The sequence below is a fragment of the Gastrolobium bilobum genome, unplaced genomic scaffold, assembly GCF_033153095.1.
Source record: "Gastrolobium bilobum isolate Gb01-03AN ecotype WA unplaced genomic scaffold, APGP_CSIRO_Gbil_v1 utg7917, whole genome shotgun sequence".
Classification (NCBI taxonomy): Eukaryota; Viridiplantae; Streptophyta; class Magnoliopsida; order Fabales; family Fabaceae; genus Gastrolobium; species Gastrolobium bilobum.
The window spans coordinates 2,635-29,806 of record NW_026898898.1 but is presented as its reverse complement, the minus strand read 5'-3'; the positions used below and the strand labels follow the sequence as shown (position 1 = coordinate 29,806).

General features: G+C 32.7%; 3 protein-coding genes across 3 annotated transcripts; 1 reads left to right on the top strand and 2 right to left on the bottom strand.

Annotated features, from left to right (window-relative positions):
• The first annotated feature begins 1,579 nt into the window (after positions 1-1,579).
• On the top strand, positions 1,580-3,142 carry LOC133285178 (bidirectional sugar transporter SWEET9-like). Its single transcript, XM_061482365.1, has 6 exons — positions 1,580-1,630; positions 1,849-1,885; positions 1,988-2,198; positions 2,302-2,463; positions 2,715-2,834; positions 2,942-3,142. The coding sequence occupies exons 1-6, from the start codon at positions 1,582-1,584 to the stop codon at positions 3,140-3,142; spliced, it is 780 nt and encodes a 259-aa protein (XP_061338349.1). The 5' UTR covers positions 1,580-1,581.
• A 3,942-nt stretch (positions 3,143-7,084) lies between these two features.
• On the bottom strand, positions 7,085-8,375 carry LOC133285181 (glycosyltransferase BC10-like). Its single transcript, XM_061482368.1, has 2 exons — positions 7,839-8,375; positions 7,085-7,729 (listed from the first exon to the last, which is right to left on the bottom strand). Exons 1-2 carry the CDS (start codon positions 8,373-8,375, stop codon positions 7,085-7,087), a joined length of 1,182 nt encoding a protein of 393 aa, XP_061338352.1.
• Positions 8,376-12,989: 4,614 nt separating this feature from the next.
• LOC133285175 (plastidic glucose transporter 4-like) lies at positions 12,990-18,332 on the bottom strand. The gene is made up of 12 exons (XM_061482362.1): positions 18,113-18,332; positions 17,819-17,886; positions 17,320-17,452; positions 17,137-17,236; positions 16,938-17,050; positions 16,426-16,519; positions 15,815-15,968; positions 15,121-15,267; positions 14,962-15,035; positions 14,114-14,202; positions 13,889-14,003; positions 12,990-13,246 (listed from the first exon to the last, which is right to left on the bottom strand). The coding sequence occupies exons 1-12, from the start codon at positions 18,214-18,216 to the stop codon at positions 13,064-13,066; spliced, it is 1,374 nt and encodes a 457-aa protein (XP_061338346.1). The 5' UTR covers positions 18,217-18,332; the 3' UTR covers positions 12,990-13,063.
• Between the last annotated feature and the right edge of the window lie 8,840 nt (positions 18,333-27,172).

The following is a 27,172-nucleotide window of genomic DNA, read 5'->3' as shown; positions in this document are numbered from 1 at the left end:
AGCAATGGTTGAGACAAAGACTTAATTTAAGTTTTCCATGTGCAATAGGCAAGTATATGACAATGAAATGTGTGTAAATGACTTTGGTGACTCTATATTTTAGTAAAGTAACATATCATAAAAATGAATAGAATTCAATATGCCCCTTTTAATGTGAGAAGGGGATATTTCGAGATCGAGGATAAGTCTTTCTCAAACATAGGAGAGAGAATCCTAAAAGCTCTAATACTTAGTCAAACCTAATCTCCGAGACAAAATATGTTGCATCAACTATCAGTGTACAGTGAATAAACCTTTATGACTCATTATGAAATGTCTTCTAGAAAGTTCTAGATGTGAGCTATTAATATTGAGCCAACTTGTTGTGTCTAAAAGAACTGAACAAAACACTATATATTCAGCTTGCTTAAATTATTATTATTATTCTTCTTTTACAAAAAATTATCTAAATTTGTGTGTTTAAATAAGAATATCCCCCCAAAATAAGTATAAGCCAAAGCAATTATAGCTTCAGATAATTTATGGAGCGCCAAGATGTGAATGAAAGTGCATCCTAAAGTGGCCAAATAATTGGATACTAGGACTAGAAATAGCCAAACAATTTTCAACACCCTAAGAACGAAGCCAATCTATTAGCCGTGAGAATGATTATGCTCTCTTTTTTAGGTTTTGGTATTTTGCAGGGGCTGACCTAGGCCTACCATTTGTTGAACCCATTGGGAAAAGTTGAAAAAAAAAAAAACCATCCGTTCTCTTTCTTTAGTAATTACATTAATTATTTTAAAAATATAATTTTTGGGTCAAATTTTATATTTATGTTTTTGGGCCACAGCATATAAAACTTTAAACAAGAAGAATAAGGTTGATGCATTTTAAAAAACATACATCTCCCCCATTATATGAACTTACCTCCAATCCAACCACAATTACAAGGTATAAAGTGGATGCACGATGGGACCATTGCGTCATTACATATCAGACCACGATGATAAGATAAAGCTCATTTTCCCCTCTTGAGAGGTAAAAGATTTGGCCCATGTTCTGTTATTGCATGAAATTGTGCTGTGAAATGGACAAAAAATATAAATGTAACTTTATCATATCATAGTTATTAGCCATCAATTATACATGTAGCTTTCGTGGGTGTACAAATTGCATAAAGCAATAGGGAGTAATCTTTTCAAATTGCTTATCCATTAGTTAAAACATGCTTTCATTTCCAGTAATATAAACTCTGAAACTTCAATTTTGTGGCTGATAAATTGTCATTTCTCTTAAAGGATGAGTTTTATGGGTTCGACAACAGAAAAAACTAAGCAAACCTGGGATGGAGAACGTGAAAATTTACCAACCTTACCTGATGATAGGTTGGCTTTTTGGTTGATAATTTCTAAAGTGCTCTTAAAAGAGGGAGTTCAATGGGAAAAAAGATGGTGTACACGTGGTGCACAATCGTAGAAGACATCCAATATATATATATATATATATAAGCTAGCAAGGTTAGTTCAAACACTCATTCCGCACAAAAGGCCTTCCCCAAAGACATCACTAGCTAACAAATTAAACGCCTCTATCTCCAAAATGTTATCATTTTCAGATCATGAGTTGGTTTTGATCTTTGGTCTCCTAGGTATTCATTTGATTTATAGTACTATTCTCATTCCAACCACCATTTTATTTTCTAACTTGGGTGTCATGAAAAATATTTTAGTTACTCTTTCTATTTTTTTTATTCCAATGGGTCTGGCAAAAAGGTAACTTTTTCAATGTCATAATAGTAGCTTTCAATTTTTATTTTATTTTATTTTGGTTCTTCCCTAATGCTCTCTGTTTTCTTCTTGTCTGCAGGTAACATTGTATCATTTATGGTGTTCTTAGCGCCCTTGTAAGTCCTGCACAAAACAAAATAATATTATATTTTGGTATGAATATCACTATACCTTGAAATGCTAGAAAATTTTAATCTTTCTCTCTTGTCTCTTTGCAGACCAACCTTCTATACAATTTTCAAGAACAAATCATCAGAAGGGTTTCAGTCAATCCCATATGTGGTTGCACTTCTCAGCGCATTGTTACTACTATATTATGGTTTCCTAAAGGCACATGCCATTTTGATTATCACCATCAACTCCATTGGATGTGTTATAGAAGTTGCATACCTATTAATGTACATTACATATGCTCCAAAGAAGCAGAAGGTAAAACAAAGATGTCAATTTTTCCTTCTGAACTTTCTTCTCTCTTCCTTCTCCATTTTTCTCAAGATATGATGTGTTTAATAAATATTTTGATGGATTGCAGGTTTCCACTTTGGCAATGATTCTCATTGCCGATGTAGGAGGTTTTGGCTTGACCATGATAATCACCACCTTCGTTGTGAAGGGCTCCGCGCGTGTTCATGCTGTTGGATGGGTTTGCGCCATTTTTAACATTGCAGTGTTTGCTGCTCCATTAAGCATCATGGTACTTTCTTATTCATACGGGGATGGTTATTTTTACAAACTTTTTGTTTATAAACTCTTATAAATTACATTATAACTGGCCGGTAATACTATAGTTTATAAGTTTGTAAAAAAAAAGTTTGTCAATATAACTCTACTCTATTCATATAGGTCTTGCATAACAAGCAATCTGCATGTTGACCATCTTGATTAATTAGCATCTTCTTACATATATGAATGAATTAAGGTGTAAATTTCCAACATTAAATGCAGAGGAAGGTCATAAAAACCAAAAGTGTAGAGTTCATGCCATTTCCTTTGTCCTTGTTTCTTACCCTCTGCGCCACCATGTGGTTTTTCTACGGATTCTTCGACAAGGATCACTTCATTATGGTGAGGAATAACATATATATATGTATCTATTAATCATGCTATTAATTTTCTCTTGTATATATGCTTGAAAGAAAACTGATGAGTCTGTTGTTTTGAGCCATTTTCAGCTGCCAAATGTGCTAGGATTTCTGTTTGGCTTCTCTCAAATGATTTTATACATCATATACAAGAAAGCTAAGAAGAATTCAGAAACAAATGGTACAGAGCAGCAAGAATGGGGAGTCACAGTGAACTCTACACAGCATATCTGCAATGGCAATAGACTAGATTTCCCTTCAGTGGTGGAAATGAAAGAGGATCAAGTTTGATGTTGATAAGGAACTAAGAGGTCCTGCGTTGATGGAGGACTACATATAGACTTAGGATGAATGCTGAATATTAATGAATAATTATATATCTAGTTATAGTCTTGTATTAATAGGGAGTATTGCCACTTGGCATGTATTGACTATGTAATAGACTAATGACTACGTTTATGATTAAAGTAACAACCAGTATATGGTTTGGTTCTAATTGAAATTCCAGCGGGTCAAGTTCTGCATGTTTAAAGCAACACTTTAGAAGTGTAGCACCGATACGACACGCGACACGACACGACACTCCGACACATCAATCTTAAAAAATTATGGATTTCGACATGTTGGACACGTTTTAATATTAAATAATATTTTTAATATATATAGTGTATATTTCATTTAATATTTAATAATTTAACAAAAAAATGAAACTAAATTAATAATACCCATTAACACGTTATAAAGATGGAAGCTTTAATAAAAAAAATAAGAACTGAGATGAGAGAGAGATATAATATCAGATAGAGAGATCAAATCATATTAGAGAGAGATCAGATACAACAAGAGCGTAATAGGAATTGACAACAATGATGCAGAGAGAAAAAAAATAAAATTGATATGATCAGGTGGAAGCTTTATTAATATATTTTAACTTTAAAAAAAAAATTACAAAAATGTCATTTGACCGTGTCGGACACGGTCAAATTCGCGTGTCGGAATGGTCAACGTGTCGGAAAAAGTCAACCGCGTGTCCGACACCGTGTCGGAGCGTGTTGCCGTGTCGGACCCGACTCTTCCTGTTTTTACAAGTGTCTGTGCTTCCTTGAGTATAAGAGGGAGAAGGGAAGAAAGGGGTAGAAGAGAGAGAGATAAAAAAAAAACCTTCATGGCTTTTCTGTTATGCGCCCCAGACTATATATAATGAATGTCATTTACAATTGAATTAGATAATTATGTTAAAATACTATGATAAGAAAACTATAGTAAGATAATTTGAAATGTAGATAATGCAAGTAATTTGAATTCTAGAACTGAAATGTTAAGATAAACTAAATAGAATTAATTTATCTTGTTGTGAATAAGCCGAACAAGTGATCACTCAAATGGGTGGGTATTTTAGTGATCTTTTTCTCCCTAGGCCCATTAGGAGTGGGTGGGTTTGAATGTTGGGCCGCAACATTACTTCCCCTAGACAATCAGCTTGACTCCTCAACGGTTGTTGGTTTGGACGGTGGTGTCGTCCTGCACACGTGGCAACAACAAGATGTGCGATGATGTTATGGATCTTGGAGGAAGGTGGAAGCTTAAGGCGGTAATCCACGGATGTAGGGGTGTTCGCGATCTGGATTGGATCAGTTTTGGAAGCAAAAACTATTCGATCCAATTCCTTCGGTTTGATCATATAATCATCCATTCGATTTTTATTTTTTTTCAAATTCGATCCGATCCAATCCAATTTTTTTCGGTTTGGATTGGATCGGTTTTTGATTTTTTAAAAATCCTAAAATTTATTTCATGATTATTGTGCAAATAACATCTTTTGTATATATTGATTTTGTAAAAAAAAATTTGAAATACAAAAGCATTAGTAAACTATAATATAATTTTTTTAATTTTGGCAATGAGATATGAAGCTCTACAAAGATAAAATTTTGTTGATGAGATATGACTAGATTTTTTTTTGGGTTTAATTGATGGGTTAATGGGTCTTGGGTTCAGAAATTTTTAGGTTATGATTAGGAAAATACCCAAGTAGGTAGAGGAAAATTAATATATTGGATCGGTTTTCATCAACCCATCCAAAAACCGATCAATTCAATTAAAATTTGCGATTTTTAATCGCTTTTTGATTTTTCGATTTTCGATTTATTCAGTTATCGATTTTTCGGTTCGGTCACCACAGTTTGAATCGGTTGATGAACACCCCTAATTGAACCCATACTCTCGAACACTTCGAATGAGATACGTGGCATCGTAGGAAAAATAGGGTTTGGCTAGCGATGATGAAGTGATCGTGTTAATGTATTATTTTATCTGTTTGTTTGTGTTTGTGGTTAAAATGATAAAATCAACATAGCATATATAAATAAAGGGTTTTATAAGAGTTATGTTGTAGGAAAAGTGATTGTGTAATGTTATAGAGATTTGTTTTGCGTGCTTTAATTTTTTATTTATTTTTTTGTTTTAAAAAGTGTGGGCCCCACAAAATGTTGTGAGTATAGAAAAGTTTGTTGTGTTATGTTAAAAGATAAAACGAAAACCCATAAATAAATTCTTGTGTACGTCTCCATATTTTCATGTGAACCACTTGTAAAGTTTAATAAGGAGTGCAAAATGTACCTGTGATTGTGATTGTGAGTAGTGAAATTTCTTGTCTCAAGTTGGTTGGTGATTTTGCCTCCTCTTCTCGATTTTTTTTTTTCAGTAGCTCCAAGTACGCCAGAGTCAACAACCATTATGTACCCTGCTACCCTTTTCAAATCCCCTTTTATAACTTCCCAAAAAAAAAAAAAAAAAACATACAGAGGTAAGATTCTTTAATATTATTTTTAAATTTAAAATTTGACACTTCATTTGATAGTCGTTAAATAAAAAAAAAATTAATAGTGTCACATGCTTACAAATCATAGTCGTTGATCTTTTTTTGATCTAACAGCTCTCAAATAAAATTTCAAATTTAACAGTTATGTCAAATGATTTTACCTCATATATATATATATATATATATTAATGTTCTTCAAGAATGGTTGTTATCATATTTTCATTGGGGTGTTTGGTACGAGTATTTTGTTTGGAATGATAGGAAAGTGAGGTGGAGAATATTTTTTGATCATGTTGGGTATGAGAAAACTCAAAAAGTCTAAGCAAAATTATTTCTCCATCATTCTCATTTGTAACTACACACTTCAAAAAAAAAATCCGACTCCAGCCATAGTAATGTTTTTTTCCTGTGAACTCATAATCTTATTTTAACTTTTTTAGACAAAAATGTCCGGTTGTTTTATATAAGTTCAGAATCTCATTTCAAAATAATGGATACTTTAATAATTTCAGTTCATATTTTTATCAATATTTTAAAATTATCCAAACATAGCATATAACATCAGTAAAAATAACTTAATTGTTTTGGAAAAAATTTGACTTACCAAACACCTTTACATAATTTACCCGAGAACAAAAATTTCCCGCCATATTCCCGAAAATGTTTTTTTCCTGCTAAAAAAAAATTTCTCAAAAAACAAATGCCCGTCCGTTTCTGTTTCAATTCGTGGTTCCTTCACCATTTTTCAATTTTGCATTGTCCAATTTTATTGTGATGGCTATATCCATCCTTATTCAGAGTTCCATTGCAGCTGTCATGCCATTTTGATGCTTATTTCTTCAACCCATATTCTGTACACTTTAATGACTCTATTAGTCTTTTCATTTTTCTTAATGAGTTCTCTCCTGCATACTGTCTTCGACAGAGACAAAATTTGACTGGGAAAGAGTTGTCACCATAAATTTTGGTATCTACACTTCCTGTTAGTCAAAATAAAAACAGACGAAAGGAGAGAAATATAATAACAAAATAATGGCAAACAAGATTTGTCTAAACTAGAGTAGCTTAAAGTTTAATAATATTAATGCATCAAACCTCTTATAGGAATTTATTTTATTTTTACATCAGTGGGGACAAAACAGTCCTTCTATTCTAGATCCCCAAGAGAGTTGGTCATTGAAAGTAAGTTATGGTTGCAAATTTCAAGTTTCCACCTATGATTTATGATATGATGTTGACAAATCCCTGCTCCTTGTCATAATATTGTAAAGTATGATTATACATTGGTAAACGAAGATAATTGCTTACACGAAAAAAATTATCAAAAAAGAATTGCGAGATAATTTTTTTCATATATGAGAGCTTAATGGATTTCTAACTGCACAAACACAACAATCTAAACCCTGTAAGATCTAAGGACCAATACCATGCAACAAGGGAGACACTCGCAATAAAGGCTTCAATGTGCTTGGATGAAACTTCCTTGCAAAAAGGAAACATATGTTCGTAGTGTTCCCATTATAAACACATGTTGATCCATTACGAATTTGGTTCAAAAACTCATATGTAATATCACCTCGCCCATATCTTCGAGGATGAGGACCACCCCTTGACCAATCCACCCAAGTGAGGCTGCGATTAGAGTTCAATTCAGGGTACATCATATGCACAAAAGTTGCGAAATAATGCTCATCCCCATAGCATGGTGGAAGACAGTAATGTCTAAATATAGAGTAGTATTTGGTGTCAGATACAATGTGAATGGCTAGCTCACGATCCACTTCAAACCATTGAGACCCTTTTCTCCAATCGGTTATGTTAATTACAGGCCTCATTTTTGGATTGTATCTTCCTCTGCCAGCTTTTGTTGGGTCATCAAATGAGCCTAAGAAGCTAAGGCTTGAGTTCATGATATAGCCATATATGGTTTTGAAACCAAATAAGGGGATGCAGGCTTCTGAGAGCAGCACAAAACGTTGATTGGATAAGTCCATGAGTGCATTTGATAGAAGACGTTTTTCAGCATCTATCATTGATGATGTACCCCAAAACACTGGCTGCCATGGACAGAAAAGATTGATTGATTCATAATAATTCATCTATTGACAAAATGTGCTTATGATGGGATTGAAGAGAATTCAAGATAAGCATTAATAGCAAGCTAACCTGGCTAGGAACTTTTCTTCCATAGAATACAGAATCTTTAGGCAGAGTTTCATTGAAAGAAGGATGTTGGTGCAAGTAAATGGAATAAAAACCTTCATGGCCTTTGAAGAAGTTCTCCCACAAGGGTGCCAGGGGCAGTGCACCTTTTGCCAAAAACATGAAAGCCACTTTTGGAATGGCTTTGTTAGGGAAATCTTGAATTCCTGATTCCATAGATGCTTTGAGGAACAACTCTTGGTCTGTCATGTTGTGCATGAGAGATGTCCTTAATTCAGTACTGTTAGAGTTGGACTTTGTGATCAGTGATGAAGATGAAAATGTTAATGGGGGTGGTGGTGGAAGCAATGTTGTGAGTGGAGTCATCACAGGATATAGAAAAGCTTGTAAATTTAAAGATAGGCTATTATAGCATAAAGTTGCAACTATTCCTAGTGAAATACCAATAATAAAGAAGATCAAGTGATAAACACGGTTTATGTTCCCATATAAGTTACCAATGAATGGCTTAGAAACTAGCTGAGATGGATTATGCTCCATATGCTAATTATCAATAGACGCACAAAATGACAGAGCAAGAGATGGACAACAAGATTCTTCATTCAAAACTCAAAAGTCATGTATGAACACTTCTGAGTTTGAACTCAAGTTGTTGTATGTAGCTTTCATTCTCAGATTGCGTAGTGCATTGCACCTTTCACCTCCTTCTGTATTAGTTCTTGATGAAATTAGCAATTTGTAGCTATAAATAATTTGAGGCCTTAATTGAAGTATACCTTTATACTTATAAAATAATAGTAACGAGTTTTAAATGTAAAAGTACACCAAAACATGTAATTGAGGTGTGACTTTCACATCAAGCAGAATAATTGGTTTGTTTCTTCCGGATATTCATGATTTTTTTTCGCACAATTAAGGAAGTGGTTTTCTGCGTTGAAGCATTGCGTGAACAAAGTTTCAAGAAAAAGGAGCTCAACGAGATTTGCCATGTGGTAGCTCCTCTAATTACGGTCATTATTAGTCTCATGATATTATTATTTTTCATATTTTATTTTTCATATTTAGCGTTACACGCTTTTCTTCTATGACAGTGTTGACGTAATATATTTTTTTAGACAAAAGCTGTAAAGAATGTAATTACGATATATAAAAGGGTATTTCTCTAATATTTTTAAGTTATATCATTTCACTCCTTTATAATTATGAGCTCCATAAAGCATATAGTTATAGGAAAAAGTGTGTGTTATTTTAAGTGACAGAAATTGTATCATTTTATAGACACAAAGAGATATGAGTCCCACTGAAAAAAAATGTAGATCTCATCTTTTTGTGTCTATAAAATAATACAACTTATGTCATTTTAATGACACACACTTTTTTTTATAATTATAATATTAAATTATTATTTTTTCCATTTTTTTCACTTTCCAAATAGTTGACAGTTTCTGAAGAAAATATATATATAACTTTAATATTATAACTATGTACTTCTTGGAGTATATATTTTAAGGAGGTAAACGAGTATAACTTAGTTCTTTTATTTTAAAAGGATAAACTATTTCCCATATCTATATGGCCAAATAAAAAATGGAGGCTTCATTTTTTCAATCTTTCATTTTCTCCCCATTGCTTTGTTCAAAATATTTAGATAGCTTGGTCAAATAATAATAAATGAACAAGTGAATATTTCATGCATGAGTATTTTAATTTTTGGTAAAAGTTAAAAAACTATAAATAAAAATAAAAATATTTAAAAGGATTAAAATTATAATGAATGTATGTAGGCTTTTTCACCCTTTTGCCCCTTATTAATTAATTAATAATCATTTTGCCCCTGATTCAAAACTATTTATCAATCTGCCCCTCTTTAGTCGACTACCTTGAATTTTTAATCGACTAAATGGTCAAAACAGACCAAAAATGGCCGCTGGGAGATTTAGTCGACTAAATCTCCCTATTTAGTCGACTAAATCTTCATATTTGACAAAAAAAAAATAAGTCAGTATGATTTTAATCGATTAAGTAGGGAGATTTAGTCGATTAAATCTCCCAACAACCGTTTAGTCGATTAAAAATGCAAGGTAGTCGACTAAAGAGGGGCAGATTGATAAATAGTTTCGAATCAGAGGCAAAATAGTTATTAATTAATTAATAAGGGGAAAAAGGGTGAAAAAGCCTATGTAGGTGTATAATTAATTCATGTAAAATTAAAAAAATATATAAAAAATAAGTTATAAAAAATATATGCATAATTATTCAATAGTACATAAATTTAAAATTGAAAAACATAGATGACATACCATTCTTTAAGGAAGAAAAAAATAAATGATAAGTCACCATAATTAGGGCTTTTTCACCTTTTTACCCCTTATTAATTAATTAATAACCATTTTGCCCCTGATTCGAAACTATTTATCAATCTGCCCCTCTTTAGTCGACTACCTTGCATTTTTAATCGACTAAATGACCAAAACAGACAAAAAATGGCTGCTGGGAGATTTAGTCGACTAAATCTCCCTATTTAGTCGACTAAATCTTCATATTTTACAAAAAAAAAATAAGTCAGTATGATTTTAATCGATTAAGTAGAGAGATTTAGTCGATTAAATCTCCCAACAACCGTTTAGTCGATTAAAAATGCAAGGTAGTCGATTAAACAGGGGCAGATTGGTAGATAATTTCGAATCAGGGGCAAAATGGTTATTAATTAATTAATAAGGGGCAAAAGGGTGAAAAAGCCCCATAATTAGGATAGTGTATTCTTATTTTTTTTAATATAGAAAAAATAGTGACTATTTTGATAATATAAACAGCTGATATTTAAGAAAGGAAAAAAAAATATTTCAACGTAAAAAGATTAAGGAATTAATAATTTAATTTTTAAAAAAATCATGTGTCATAAAAGAAATAGAATATGTATTATATCTTTTACCTAATTTTATTATAATGAAAAAGATTTTCAACCGCAAGATTCCCTAATCAAGAAACCATAGCTCTTGCACCAAACACGTAAACATAGGCAACCAGTTGCTTTTGCACCCTTCAACTAGCACCTTGCATGCTTTCACTTAGATGTTTTGCACCCTTACTGTCCTCATGCCACTTGAGGTAGCTCAACTTATTCATGTTGATGGACATTCAAGGAGGTTATAGTTTTTTTTTTGGAAATATCATATTGATACATCGTTTTGTGACTAGTCCGATTCGGAACGGGATCAGAATCAAAGCTTTAGATTCCTCTCACAGATAATACTGAAAAAAATCGAATATATACTCTTACCCTTACCTACTCAGCTCTAAGGTGTTGTAATTGTCAAGCGGGTTACCGCGTCAGTTTTTTAAAATATAATAATATATTGATGTTGAACATTTGATCATCTTCTTATTATTAGTCCTCCTATGTAATAACTAATAAAGAAAAAAACCTTTTAGTTTATCTTTGATCTCACAATGACGCTTTGAATTTTTTGTTAGTAATAATAGAACATCAGTTTTAATAATAAATGCAAATTCCTATTGTTGATAAAAAAAATCATGTAATTCCTAGAAGCATGATTTAGGCTTTATTGGAGTACTTTTGACTCCTCTTGTAGTATGTCTTGGTTTATTAAAAGACTATCACTATCAATTCAAAAAATCAACCCAAACAATTTTGAAAAAAATGGTTTGGTAAGACTCAACCATTAAGGATTTCGATTCGTGAGTCTATACATTCTTCATGAACCCAATTAGCCACACATAGACCTGATTTACTATCTAACCAGAGACTTTTTTATTTTTTTGGTAATCTATCGAACCATAGACTTTAGGGCCGTTTGTTTAGTAACTTTTCAAGCTATTTTTTTTAAATTAAAAATATATATAAACAAAGGGGTTTGATTTTCTCATGTTGAATGAAAATCTAATTCTCATGTTGTAGAGATAAAAAGCATATGAGACTCATGTGTTAGAAAAAATTATATGTGGGACCCATGTCAGCACGAAAATCGAAAGGTGTGTAGAAAAATTTGAATTCTCATGTTGAATGTGAATTATAAAATCCATAAACAAATTTTAAGGTCTTTTCTTAAAAAAGAAAAAACACTAAAAATTGTGTTTTCCTCAAAAGTTAAAAATTGTAACTTAAAAAAAATAAAAATAAAAAAGTCATACTATAAATAGGGGATAGTTGTATTAGCTACCTATTTAATCTTCCTCCCTTTACTATCTTTTTTTTATCACCATTGGTTATATTTAAATCAATGGTGTCAAATATAATAATATTTTTTATTTTATTTATCTCTCCCTTATTTTTCTCAATTAATTACACTAATTGTTTATCACCATTGATTATATTAAATCAACAACGATAAAAAAGTAATAAGAATAAGAAAATTAAATAGATAGACAATATAACCGTCCATTGTATTTTCTCTCTCTCTAAACTTACTCTGAACATCGAGTTTTTGTTTTTCATGTGAACTAATTAATATTTCTTTTTGGTATTAATTATGCACAAAATATTATTTATGTAAAATTACGCTATAAATAATCGCGTTTTCTATTACACCTATTTATTTACACAAGAATTTTTGTTTGTAATTTGTTTGTTAATTCTGTTAAGCTTAGCTATCATTGATAATAGCCAGATTAGTTACGTGTCACTTTCATTTAGTTAGAATGGAATACGTGTCCTTTTCTTTTCTTTCTTTTCCTTGGTGTATATATATATACACTGATGTACAGAGTTTCAAGTTAAGTTGAATGATTCAGTTTCCAGTAATATGAAATTCTCTCGATTCTTCCATTCTGTTAAAAACCTTAGGATAAGTAATATGAATTTAAATAATTGCGTTTTCACTCATCCAAATCCAAGCGTTTGTTGATTCCATCTGGATAAGTACACAAATAGTGCAAAAATTATGCGTATAAGTTAAATTATTCTAGATTCTTATAAGTTTACTAAATTTTTAAATAAATCTGCACAATTTAAATGTTTTTAACAATATCCTTATATTTCAAATAAACTTCTTAGTCATACATATGCATCCTTATAATTTTTTTAAATTAACAGAGATATAATTGAAAACTTAATTGAACTAAAGAGACTTATTTCAAACGTTTTATAAGTATAAGAACCCCATTAAAATAATTTAAATTATAAGAATCTATTTAAAAATTCAATAACACTGTAAAGGTTCACAGTTTAATTTCATAAGAAATACGACCAGATGCATTTCTGAACGATGTTAAGTTGCAAGACAAAGAGCACGTTCTATTTCTTCCAATGAGCGACCCTTTGTTTCCACAACATTACCAGCTATGTACAAGACAGCAACAAAACAAACAGTTGAGAACCCCAAGTATACGATGCTGATCCCAAACTTGTTTACCACACTCAAGAAATAGAGCCCAATAACAAAGTTGGAGATCTAATAAGAAAAAACAAACAAATCCACATTTCATCATTAGTATAATTTTCACGCCACCAACAAAATCAGTGTAGCAATACATGTGCAAGTATAAATCATTCCAATAGGTCTAAGAAACTTTATAGTCACAATATTTGGGGAGGAACTAGTACCAAAGTATAATCTTAGGAATGTTTCTTCAATTATATTAGTTAGAAAATAGGAGTAGGCACAAACAAAATTGTGTGGTTGAGTTTGGTATGGCTTCTCTATTGTGACTTCCTTTTTTTATCCTCATCTTTTTTTTTTAGATATTATTCATCGATTATTCGACTAGTTCGATTCGAGTTTGGTAGGATCATATGAGCGATAAAACTCTCCCTATTAAGTTTTAACAAAGCTGCATTTTCAGTGATTCGAACTTCAGACCACTGATTGAGCTGAAACAACCCCTTACTAGTTGATCCACATACTTGGTAGTTCCCCTCATTTTTAAGAAGCACCAATTTTGGTGCTTGGTGAGTTTATAGCCATGCAGCTACTCTTCTAAAAGGCCAAGGTTTTAGTTTTGTTTTAGCCTCTCAGCTTTAGAGTTTCAAAATTTACAGCAAGATAAAGGCAGGAATTACAGGTGATATTAGATTCCACAGTGAAGTCACTTACCCAATGTGTGCCTAATGACAAAGAAATTGCTTTTGCTCTTATTCTAGATGGAAATATCTCTGGTAGAAGAAGGGAAGGTACAGGACCAGCACCAAGAGAGAAGGATAAGACATAGCTGTTCAAAATTCATAGACCAGAGTCAAAAAGAGAAATGAAAAACAAACAACACAAGGTAGCTTTTCAGTGAATGGAATTACTTTTTAGTGACAAAATTAAATGACTTACAGGATAGTCCCAAGGACTGCTAGGGTGCCAGAGTATGGTGCAAGGACATTCCAAGTAAAAGACAGAGAAAGAAGCAACATAGAAGCAGCCTGGAAAAGACAGAAAAATACTTGGAATTTTATACTTCGAATTTACAATAAGATGAATAGGTTATACTACACAAGAAAGGAAATTAAGCTGTTGGGATTAAGATTTGTTTTGATTGAACCAAACAGGAAAAAAAAAAAATAGAAAGATATCATTACATCCACAAGGGCAGGGTTTTGAATTAGTTTAAGGCACTCAATTAAGAAAACTAAGAATAAGTTTGTTTATACAAACCAGCCAAATTCTTCTCTAACGTGTAAGCATAAAATAATAATTAAACATCATAATGCTTGAAAGTAACCTTATTGATAAAGAACATGAACTTCCTTTCCTTCCTTCAAAAATTAATTTAAAAAAAAATAAATCAGCATTCAGAAAAAAGGTGAAAAGAGATGGACGTGAATAAATTTTTTACAAAAATAGTGGTTCCCTGTTTAGGCTTTTCAAAATTGTCTTGTATTATTTCCACATATTTATCTTTCCCATTTTTTAACACTGCATAATAGTATCTGCAAAACCTTCCAATACCAAGTAGTGGCCAGATAAGGTTATAACCATAATCTCTTAATGCACCTCATACCCATTTTTTTATTCTCTTCATCACCCCTCATAGGTAATAAAACCAACAAAAATCAGCAAACATTAAAAGCTTAACAAGAACTTATATTTACAATCAATCATCACATGGAGAAATACAAACTAAAGGCTCAAACACTTCAATTTAGGCCTTAAGACAGATGTGGGTTGAAAATAATTATTACCATTCCACTGAAGCTTGCAATAAGGAGACTTTTCCTTCCTTGTCTATCCATCAAGGAGGAAGCAACAATAGTTCCTGCAACAAAATCAAACATCAGTCAGAACAATATCATGTTTGTGAAAATTGCACAATAACCAACTTTTAGAATGAAAATACTAACCAAAAACATTTGATGCACCAACCAGGGAACTTGCTGCAACATCGGAAGCAATTCCAGCACTGCGGAAAACAGAAGTTGAATAATATACCACAGCATTTATTCCAGCCAACTGCTGGAACAAAAAAAGTGCTGCCCCAACACTGACAACTGCAACATAGAATATTTTAGAGAATTACTACACATTTCACTAATCATTAATCAACTCCAAAGCAAACTAAAAAGAAGTTGAGTAGTGAAACTAAAGCACAAACTGTGATGAAATTATTAAGATATATCTCTAAATAAACATACATCAGGCAAAAAAAAAAAAATAAGGCGTCAACAAATTCAAAATGTAAAAGGGAGTTTCATGCATGGGGTATCATATATCACTAAGCTTTGGCTTTTAAGGTTGAAACAATAAAATTAACTTCTATGAATCACCATTCCCGATGATTATCGCAATGATTAAGTTATTTATGTTGGGCCCTCCTTTACATGAACATTCTTCAAATAAGAAAATAAATAAAGTAATTATGGCCAAACCTTCAAAAGCTGCAGGTTAGTGCTTATAGTAACAAGCACGTAAACTTAGCTGATGAAGGCATAATTAATAGCAGTTCTTTGCTGCAGAAATTATGCTTAAGTACACTAGAAAAACTTCGTCCATTGTTAATCAACCCTGGAAATAGTATTAACTATAATTTTGGAATACCTTTCCAATATCGGCTACTAAATAGATCAAACCATCCTGCTTCAGGTTCAGAAGAACCTCGACTTGCTGCTGTCAAGTCACGCATAACCAAAGCAACTCTTTCTTTTCCATACAGTGTTTTAATAGCCTTTTGAGCTTCGGAGACTTTCCCTTGCTGTAAAATAATAATTTAATTTTGTCAGAAAACCTACGGGAAAATTATTGCAATTGCACTAAACTTTTAATGGTATACTGAAAAGAAAACTAGACAGCATATACGTATATATGTCTGTTCTGTTGGATTAAGATTACAGAACATGACTACCATAACTCTACAATTTCTGCTTTACTAGTATCTTTAGAGATTTAAAACATAACATAAGCTCTTTTCTTTAAAAAAGATTAGTTTATTTGCAATGTAGTCACCATAGGAAACTATAGTCCAACGGATAGGAATATGAAATAAATATTTAACAGAAAGTCATTGATGTGCCTAAAACACTAATTTTTTATAAGAAAAGAAACTTAAAGAAGTAGTAAGTTTTGCACTGCTTGTTCTGCAACAATTGGATTCCTTGTCATGTAAATGTATTGTTTCCATAACAAAAGACAGCAAAGTATTACAGGACAACCTGAAAAAGCCACCGGGGACTTTCTGGAGAAATTGCCATTCCAAGTGCTAACAGAAGGGATGGAATTACAGTGATTCCAAACATTGTCCGCCACCTGATAACATTAAATGAAGAAGAGGATACAAGTTAAGAAACGTACATTCCCAAGGCAAATTACAGGAGACCTACAATGTATTTAGAATGGTAAACGAATTTTTTCAAGGTTTTTACCACCTCTAGTACAACTACAGCAAACCAAATTATAAGAAATAGGGGTTTGCTACTTCTAGAAGAGCATATTCTTTTGCCACTTCATTTATTTATCATTCATGAAAGACACATATCTCCACTTTCTTTCTCATGGAAATATGGAATGATAGTAATAGGAGTTTTTTTACTTCAACACTTTTTACACTGGATATATTCATTTCCATCTGAAACATACATGCTCTCTAAGATGGAATTTGTCCGCGGAAGACATTTACAGCTGACAAGATGGTAAGATCAAGATGAAACAACTCAATAGTCCATACCATATAGGATTTCCTGCCAGAGGCAAACCAGCCACAAGTGCTGCAAGAATCCCAATGCATATAAAGAGTTGATTAACAGATCCAAGTGCACCACGAATTTCAGTTGGAGAAATCTGTCCATCAGAAGGAGTCACCATGTGGTCCATATAAAATATGAAAACATGATGGCAAAGGTTAAAATAATCTATAAAGGCACCACCTCAGATATGTAAAGTGGTACAATAGCAGATGTAACACCAATTCCTATACCAGCAAGCAAGCGACCAATAATCATTGTATGAACACTCTGGGCTATAGCACTGCAAATGTATTATAGTTTAAAGCATCAGATTTCAAAAATACATAAAAGATCAAACCTTGTACTCAAGAACAATTGACAGACCAAAGAAATCCTCCAATTGCTAGAGGGATTGCATCAAACTGAAAAGTCCTAGTTCGGCCAAATTTGTCAGCCAATGCTCCACCAGTAAATGAACCAACAGTAGCACCCGCAAGTAGCGTGCTGACAATCCATCCTGTTCATGGATTTAACACTCATGAAAACCACGAGAAAACAATTCATAGGGCATATTTAAGTGAAACTAGAATTTTGAGAAACAAAGTTTAATGATCACAGAAATAAAGATTTCTGACAAACAGGCCATAAGTAATAAATAAATTCACTTAAACTCCATGCCATAAAACTGAAGTTCTTTCTGTTTAATATCAAGGTAACAATAACAAGGACAAGATCTACATTTACATGTATGCTGAAAATTTTCCTTGTTGAACACTACAAAATAAAAAATATAAGAGCTAATTTACAATTTCTTTGCCAATAAAACCAACCGATCATTTCAAACTAATTTGTAACTACAATCTACAAATAAACAAAAATGTACCTTGTAGTACAGTGTTTTCGGTGATTCCAAGATCCTTAGCAACGTACTCAAGACCACCATTAACCACCCTAAATTAAAAAGGGCATTGTCATATTTTCACACCTAATAATCAATGAAAATCAGTTGTACAACAAGGAAAATTCAACAAAAGACTCCATGTGTCTTGCAGCCAATAACTTAAGACATCAAGAAGTGGCTTATGTCATTCACATAAATTAGATGGAAGTATAAAGAAAATGATATGCTGCATTATAAGTCCATTGATCTTCATATAAATGAAGATGAAATCCATACCCAAGATGATAGCCAAATAAAATGGCTCCAAGGCAAGCAACACCAACATAGGGAAGAACAGTTCCAGAAGGTTTGCCCGGAGTATTAGTTAGCTCGGTTTCCATAATGGCTGAACCAGGCCTCAAACCGCAACAACTGGTTCTACTTGTCACTCAGATTCTTCTGGGTCTCACAGCACTCTGAGTTGTAACAATTCACCAAAACCCAACAACACCCTTTGTTTCTGAACTCGTCAAAGTGGTTTCTTAAACGCCAGAAGTTGACACCTTTGAATGAAAATTCCAATTCCCAAGTAGTCAAAAGACTCAAAACCCATAAAATATTGGAGAAAATAAAAAATCGCCATACCAATGAGCCAAAAACAGAACGTGCGGGTACGAAATGCAGCAACCGACCAGACCGTGAATTGAATCTAGGACACTGCTAATAACATAGGAATTTCCCGCAGTCAAAGGTAAAAAAAAAAAAAGTAACAACCGGTGAAGGGTGTGTGCTTAGCTTATTGCGAGCAAGTAAACATTTATTCGTTTAATATTTTAGTGGATTAAAATAATAATATATTTGAAATTGAATAAAAAAATTAATATATTCTTACTTACTTTTAAAATAAAATTATTTTAAAAGAGAAGTGTTAACCTTGCTAGATATATCTTTCTTCTTGGGAGTTTACCGGAGCTATTTGGTAGATGATAAAAAAAAATTATCAAGGAAAATACAATTACTAAAAATTTGATGGAAAAATGAGTTTGATAATAAAGTTGAAAAAAAATTATTTGGTTGACCGAAATTTCACCAAGAAAATTGAATTAAATTTACTAAGTTTATGTTTGGTTAGAAGTAAAAAATTGATTAAAAAATAACTTCAAATTACAAAAATAATCCTTGTAGCAAACACTGTTGCCTAATAGCAGAGGGTATTTTTGGTAGCGAAATGGTCATCTTTCTTCTATTAGCTTAGGCAATTTGAAATACCACATTACAAGAGATATTTTTCAACAGTGTTCTTTTTCAATTTTTCATACAAATATAAACGGCTGGGCAAAACAGATGCATAGCTAAATTTTTCAAAAATTTCAATCAAACAAGAAAATCCAAAAAAGACACACTTAGATACATGGCTAACTTCTAGAAAAACCCAAACCAAACCCCGCTTAAAGAGAATATCAAATACGAGAAAGTTGGGGAGTGAAGGAATTCAATTTCCTTTTTCCTTAGCATTTTTGTTAATTTAAAAAATATTGGAATTCTTGGTTTTATTCTCCGCAAATATTAGAGCTTAGAAAATTCGGAACAATTAGATTTGAGAATATTATGAAAACAAAATGTGGAAATAACGTTGGATTTTGGATTAGATTTGCAGTTGTTGCGACTACATGTTGGCCACGTGAACAGGTGGTCGTGCTGGTAGACTCTGACGTAACCAGAATCAAACCCTATTAATTTTCTTCATGTTAACATGCAACAAAAGATCAAAACTCGCCTTCTCCCTAATAACTCAGTTTAAACGAGCTTAAAGGCTGAAGTTGTAACTGTTAATTAAAAAATTAATGGAATAAATTTTAACAACTTCTTAATTTATTATGCATATTTTTTTATATTATTATAATCTCAACCGTTAATTTGTAATAATTATAGTTCTAAAGTCTATCTTTCACTTTAAAGGAGCTAAATTTTCAAATTTTATGAATTGCTGTGAATTTTTATATTATTATTTAATAATATGTCAATAGATTATTAAAACAGTTAGTGTGTTTAGATTTATTTTGTAAATTTAATGTTACTTGAACTTAATTATGTTTATTAATAAGTTTGCAAGAAATGACTAGCTACTTTCTTTTTTTAAATGAAATTAGAGTTACTAGTTTATATATATGTCATGCATTGCACATATAGAGTTACTACTTGCTAGTTTATTATTATACGAATGTTTTCTCTCTCCCTTATCTCTTTTCCATCCTTTTACTTTATTTTCTTTTAGTAAATTTCTATCCTTTTATTTGTATGCATGGTTTTGGTGATTGGAATCATTTGCTTAAACGTATAAGGTCAACATTAATACCTCTCTGTAAGAGATCAACGTCTTGGCTGGCCCAATTAGGTAGGGACATGGCTTTTCATAGTCTCGTAACATTTTTTACCCTAGGCCATAGTTTAGCCTAATTTTGAGTCAATGGATTGAGCCCATTTATAAGTGTTTCTCTCGTTTTTCTTAAAAAAATAATAAGAAGAAGAAGAATAAGGTGGCGGCGCCCCTTTAATCCAGTGAAATAACTATTTTTGAGGGAGGAGATAATTATTAGGATTACTAGTTTATTATTATTAAAAAATACGATTATATAATAATAATTATTAGGATTAATAGTTTATTATTATTAAAAATATAATTATATAATAATAATAATAAACATTAAAGTTTAGGGAGGGGCGACAGCCAACCCTCGCCCCTCCCTAAGTCTGCCTCTATTGAGTGGTATTTAGGCTGAGGTGTTGTTCGCGAGATAAGTGATTCTTTGGCGAGATGATCTTCGAGATGGTTGAACTGGTTACGATGCTTTTGAGTAGTTTGAGGAGACTTGGGAGTGCCGCAAAATATTCTGGTACTTAAGTCAATAAGGATTCAATGTACTCAAGTTTTTATGGGAATATGATCATATATATTTGGGCTTAATTCCTCCGTATTTATAATGGGTGAGTGCTTTGCTTAAACCACCTCATTATGGCGATGCTCATTCTTATCAGTGGAGAATAATAGCTTTCACTATGTGGGTGAGATGTTTATAGTAAGGCTAAGCCTTTGTAGATGATGTAGCATGCATGCAGATGCCTGTCATTTAGTCATTGATTCGTATAGGGTCATGATGCTATGAGAAAATGATGTCTCGCATAATCTAATTATCTGAGCAACTAATCATGTATGTCAAGAGGTTGCAAAATCTTTACGATACACGGGATAATTGTGTTTTCTTCTTTACTAAGCATTAATGGTCTTTTGGGCTCATTGGGTTGCTTTCTAGTTGGACCTACTATCTTTCATAAGTATGATCCAAATCAACGATTTACAGAAGGGGTAAGTAGTATGGTTGCTGGGTTTAATTTGGGGGTGTTTATAATGAAACTTTGAGGTGAGAAGAATTCTACATTCATCGAGAATTTAAAAGTTGAGATTCTAGAGTAAGATTGATTAGTATAGTTAAATTGTAATCTAAACCCACTATGTCAAGTATCGTCTTTATTTCTCACTCATGACTGAGTTCGTGCCCATTACCGACAACTTCTTGAACTATATCATTTATTAAAATAACTTGAAGAAGTACCCCTAATTTTCTATGATTGTTCACCAAATTAAGCTTCTTAACAAGCGAATATATTTGCATAATCCAACTTGAAACTTGTAGATAATGCTTTGATTTTGTACTCTTTAGGCCTTATATACCCACGTGAATTCCCATTTTGAATTGAATGTGTTTTTCTGTCACCTTGATCTATTAAATAAAATTAGTGTCTAGCCTACGCCTTCACGTTAATTACTTGTCCTTTTGCATGCAATGTCTCTAAAGCCGTCCATTTGTCTTTGTGTAAATTAAAGCTAGTAATTTGTATATTACTTGAGGATTTTAACTTGCTGACTTGTACAAAAATTAAGTGCCTAAGCCTTTGCGTCACAAATCATCGCGCATATGAAGACATGTATAAATATACTTTTTTCATGACTTAGTCTTCAGTTATATATAGCTGTTGTTAGTCGAAACTAAATACTTAGATAGGATCATTTGACTTAAACTTGAAACTTAAGTCATTATTATACTTACTGTTTAGGATAAGTTTGATTTAATGCTCATGTGTTATAAGTATTTATTGACCAAGTAACACGCATCAACTTCAATTTATTAATTGTTAGAAAAGTGATTTTAAATTGATTGAGAGAGAATTTGTGTTAGAGAAATCGCTTCAACAATACACACAGCTCTATGAAATATACACAAGAAATTGAAACATGTAATAACACAAGATTAAAGCACACTGTACAAAAACATATGAATGTAACAAGGGAAAATTCGAGTCCAATGATAGACACTATGTCCTTAAGACAATTTTGCTCTCTCTATAGTTTTTATGATTCGTGGATAATTGTCTCACAGTATAAAACGAATTATCTCTGTTTGTTGATGGCACTCTCAAACAAATAGCACTAGCAGACATAACCTTCCTTTGAACTATCCCACATAATGAATGCAAAAGATTTCAAAAATTATTTTGGCAGAGTTTTGATATAAGAGAGAAATCATAAAAGTTCACACATTTATTCTGATTTTCTTCCATATTTATAAAGCATTAGTGGCCATGATAAATAGTGCCTATTGGCTACAAAGAGTTGTGCATGTTCGATGGTGAAGAGTCATATTTTTTCACCAGTAAATAATTATATATGTTTAATAGTGAAGAGATATATCTTTTCACACCCAACTTCTTATTTATAACATTTGAATTAGGTAAGAATTTCAATATTATAAATTAAATAAACTTTATTGTTGAATTTTTTAAATTTCATTTCCTCGTAAAGCACAAGTCGGTAGGTGAGGTTTGGCCACATGGAGCAGCTTAAAAAGGCCCTAAAAATGACTTGATGTTTAACTTCGTGATGATTAGTAATTTAACAAAAATAGTGAAACATAGCAATGATGTTAATGACTTCACTAGGTGGGAACTTGAGAAGATAATTATATAATGCAATCATTGATGGGCTCTTATTCTTTTCACTGGGTTGTGTAACATCATTGCCATTTGCTTTTGTACAATATTTCCCCCCACCTAAAAGTTTTCACTTAGTAATTACCTTAACCAATTATATCCAAGTTTGGTACAAAAGATATTTTTTTTTACCAAGAAAAAAAGATTTCTAAGAATATAGTGGGAAACATTTTTGCTCAAGTAAATTACAAAAAAATGTTTGGTAGACCAAAATTTTACCGAGAAAGTTGGGTTAATTTACTGATGTTATGTTTGGTTTGTGATAAAATATTGATATGATTATGAGTAAAATGACAAATATACCCTTTAATTTTGAATCTTGAATATCTTCTCTGACATGAAAAACGTTCATTTTAGGACACCCGTTTCTTTCTATCCTAACAATTTCTTCACCTCTCTTCCTTTATATGTTCAGTGTAGTGATAAGTTAGGACTAAGTATAGAACTGGGTTCTTTTGATGCTAGAGTGATGATTGCAACCACTCACGTGGCTCAACATACACTAGAGCAAATAAAGGTATATACAGGATGTGAAAAATGCACTCTTTGGACCAGAAATATAAATAAAAAAGAGGAGATATTTTTGCCTTTCCACCATGAACCTTGCTTACTGTTTTGCTTAAGATGAAAAGAAACACTGACCTACGGTAAATGAAAACAAGCCAAAGGCAAAGAAAAAAGAAACAAAGGAAGAATTGGTGGATCATGGGAAGGCACAGAGCAAGAGTATATGAAGTCGAACAACAAGCCCTGTGTTGCTGTGTTGCAATGCACATGGGTCTGAGATATATTGTACGATGAGGACAATTTCGTCTCCAAATTTGGTTGAGCGATTCTGAATAGTGGGAAGAAAAAAAAAACCATGGGTTGAATGGTATTGTATTTAAGGGATGTGTAGTTGAAGAAAAAAGATAGGGAAAAAACTTTGCTTGGATAATTTTCCTTTTCTCCCATACCAAACATGGGAAAGTAATTTCCCTCACCCACTTTTCCATCATTTCAAACAAATAACCCATACCAAACACCCCATCAATTTGGTGACTCTAGGAATGCAACCGGAAGATATATAGCGACGAGAAACGTGAGTTTTGTGTAGAGATGTTTGGAAAATATTAAATTATGAGAAAAAATATTAATTTTTTTATTCTTTTCATAAATTAAAAAAAATTGTTAGTTTTTAGAAATAAATATGTTCTAGCCCGACCAAACAGTCAGCCCAAATAGCTGCTTCGGCATGACCACCACCACTTGGCACGAGGAGTGCATGATCTCTTATGCACATGCATATCTCTTCACACTTTTCATGCATGTATGATTTTTTTACGTGTGTCATAGGTCACACAACCTCACACTTAGTGAGGCTTACATGGTTAGAAACGATTATGGTGTTACACTTTGCAAACGTAAGGGAATTTCCAACTTCCTATATAATGGGACTTCAGCCCCTTACCATTCATCTTCTCTGTTCACTCTCTTGATGTTACTTCGCATAATTCATTACTCAACCATAATTGTAGCTTTTTACGTATCTATCACTTTGCACCCTCAGCTAAATTAAGGTTAGTGCAATGACACTAGAGCTTTGAGCTATATTCACCACGTATCTTTCATTTTTGGGAAAAATTTATTATGCTCTCGTCCCACCACTTATTCAGTAGTCATTTTTCATAAGTAGAATTTTTTTTTTTCATTTTTATCCCTCTTTTTTTGGTTTTTTCTCTCTCAATCCCTATTTTTTTTCTACTTTGAGAGGAGACCACCGTACTCTCGTCCCACCAAAATCTCTCTCTCATCTTCCTCATATATATCAACATAATTCACTCTTCAAGCGAACAGATCCACACCATTCTCTGTTTCAGTTCAAAATCAAACTAAATACGTACGATCCCAAATCGGACTAATCGCGAAGCGATGAACCGATGGAATATTTCCAAAAAAAAAAGAGGTATACAGAGGCGGTTCACAGGTCATTCCACGACAGTTCAAACCGCCTCCAAATGCGTGTTTCGGCTGTTCTTGCAGGGTGGAACCGTGCAGTACCAGACACGAGATAGATCTTCCAAAGAACAAGGCTTTTTTGGAATAAGTCAATTCATTTGGGAACCCTCATATCCACTCTTTTTCCTATTCAAAGATCAGCTTTTTTTCTCTGTGTTTTCACATCGAGAATTCTTTGCAGATGAAAAGATGTCAAGAGGGCTTCTGACTTCCCAAACAGATTGTTTACATGTAACTTTGACGTCATTTGTGTAAAAAAGAATTAATTGGACACACTTAAACATAGCATGCGAAGTGGAGGTCAACATATCATAATGAACCACGAAGGAAGACTTTATTTTTTATCTGCGAATTTCAATCATTGTGCGTCCCCATTCCCCAACTTGCAAACCCATGAATTGAAGGTATATTTTTAGTGGTTGAACAAATTAATGACCTGCATGCCAGCTACTAGGAGGGATAAACTCCCAGCAAAATATCCTAAACTTTTCACTATATATATGCTAGCTAATTTTTTGTCATTATGGGTAATAAATATGAGAAAGGATGAAACAATAGAACGTTTGTGCAATAAATATGAGAAAATGCATACATTAATAATTTATTGAATTATTATTCAAAAATATCAAATGCATAATGCAAGACAATTAAAGTTTGAAAGGTTACGTTCCTTTTGTTAAAATAATTTTGAAGTCATTAGTATAGTTGCGTCATTTTGTTTTAAATATAAATCTATCACCCAATGGGTGCAGCTCAGTTGATAACTTGGCGCTGAGTTAGTGGGGTTGGATATGTGTTCGATTCCCGCTGAATGCATTCTTGGGGAGGGGGTTGAACCTTTAGCCATCACTGTTCCCCCGCACTCCGGATTAGTCTCATAGCCGGCTCAAAGAGTCGAAGCTCGTGGGGATACCGGAGGGAGCCAACTCGTTGTTGAGATATATAAAACCATTAATGTAGCCTCACCCAACAGCTTAAGCTTTTGGGTTGAATTGGTTCTTTACATGGTATCAGAGCCTCGCCGCCTCCCACTTTCTCTTGTGGCGTTTCTTAGCACAGGTAGGCTGGGCCTGTTGCATTGTCCACTCTTCAAGCCCAATGGGCTCTCGTGTGAGGAGGCGTGTTGAGATATATAGTCCCACATTGGTTGTATGAGTAACTAATGTGGAGTTTATAAGAACTTGGGCACTCCCACCCTTTGAGATAATTAGGGTTGGGTAACTCCAAAAAAAATATATAAATCTATCCAATTTAATTATATCTTTGACGTTTTTTTTACAACAGATATCGTGGACAGTTGTCATATATTTAATCCTATTTAATGATTATTACTTCACTATCAAAATAATATGGTTCTCGAAATGCTAAATAAATTTCCAGGTTAGATGGTAATTATGTAATTATTACAAAAAAATATTTTATTTTATCCTCAAAATTTTAATAAATTTTAATTTGTCTTCTAATTAATTTTAATTTCAAATTATTTTTTATAAGATATTAAAACATTTTCTTAAACGCTTATTTCGTCATCCCTTAAATTACTTCATTAATGTTATCATCTTAGGTAGCAAAACATCGTTAGTGTTATGTAAAAACTGTGATATTCCATTAGGATTGATCTAGTAGTGAGTGGTTTGAATAATTTATATGAGATCATAGATTAAAACCTTAGTGTGTCATTATTGTATTTAAAAAATAACCTTATATAATAAAATGCTAAGTTAAATAAATAATTTAGAGGATTAATTTAGAATGAAAAAGTTAGAAGACAAATTTTTTTTTTTTTTTTTTTGATAACATTAAAGGGCGAAGCCCCAAACAAAAACAAACTAACAACCAGAAACAAAAAATAACTATCCAGGGTCTATACCCCTACAAGAGGAGATTCCCTGAAGATCGTGATCAAATAACTGAGCAAGGTGAAACGGCATAACTCTATGACTCCAGAATCCAGTATCTTTGTGAAGAGCAGACTTGGCTAACCAATCAGCACAGGAATTAGCTTCTCTTGGAATATGAGAAAGCGTTACCTCCCAATCCTGACCGATGAGTGCTTGTATCTTAGCCACTATACGAGGCTGACAAGCTGCATTGCAATCAGCAAGCAAAGAGAATACTTCAGAAGCATCTCCTTCTAGTTCCACCTTCTTAAATCCCAGTTGCCAAACCAATTCCAGACCTTTTAGAGTTCCCCAAAGCTCCGCCATTAAAGGAGTGCAAGCACCAATATGATACTCAAAGCCTCCCAACCAAGAGCCATCATCAGATCTGATAATCCCACCACAAGCAGCCACCTCAGTATTCCTTTCAACT

Bases quoted from the DNA above. Each gene is read 5' to 3' on its own strand.
- LOC133285178 (XM_061482365.1), top strand. From the start codon at position 1,582: ATGTTATCATTTTCAGATCATGAGTTGGTTTTGATCTTTGGTCTCCTA. The intron at 1,886-1,987 runs GTAAGTCCTGCA...GTCTCTTTGCAG, and splicing joins ATGGTGTTCTTAGCGCCCTT to ACCAACCTTCTATACAATTT. The intron at 2,464-2,714 runs GTACTTTCTTAT...CATTAAATGCAG, and splicing joins CTGCTCCATTAAGCATCATG to AGGAAGGTCATAAAAACCAA.
- LOC133285181 (XM_061482368.1), bottom strand. From the start codon at position 8,375: ATGGAGCATAATCCATCTCAGCTAGTTTCTAAGCCATTCATTGGTAAC. The intron at 7,730-7,838 runs GTTAGCTTGCTA...TGTCCATGGCAG, and splicing joins GAAGAAAAGTTCCTAGCCAG to CCAGTGTTTTGGGGTACATC.
- LOC133285175 (XM_061482362.1), bottom strand. From the start codon at position 18,216: ATGGAAACCGAGCTAACTAATACTCCGGGCAAACCTTCTGGAACTGTT. The intron at 15,268-15,814 runs GTATTCCAAAAT...TCTATGTTGCAG, and splicing joins TAGTAGCCGATATTGGAAAG to TTGTCAGTGTTGGGGCAGCA. The intron at 13,247-13,888 runs GTAAGTGACTTC...TTTTCTTATTAG, and splicing joins TGTCATTAGGCACACATTGG to ATCTCCAACTTTGTTATTGG.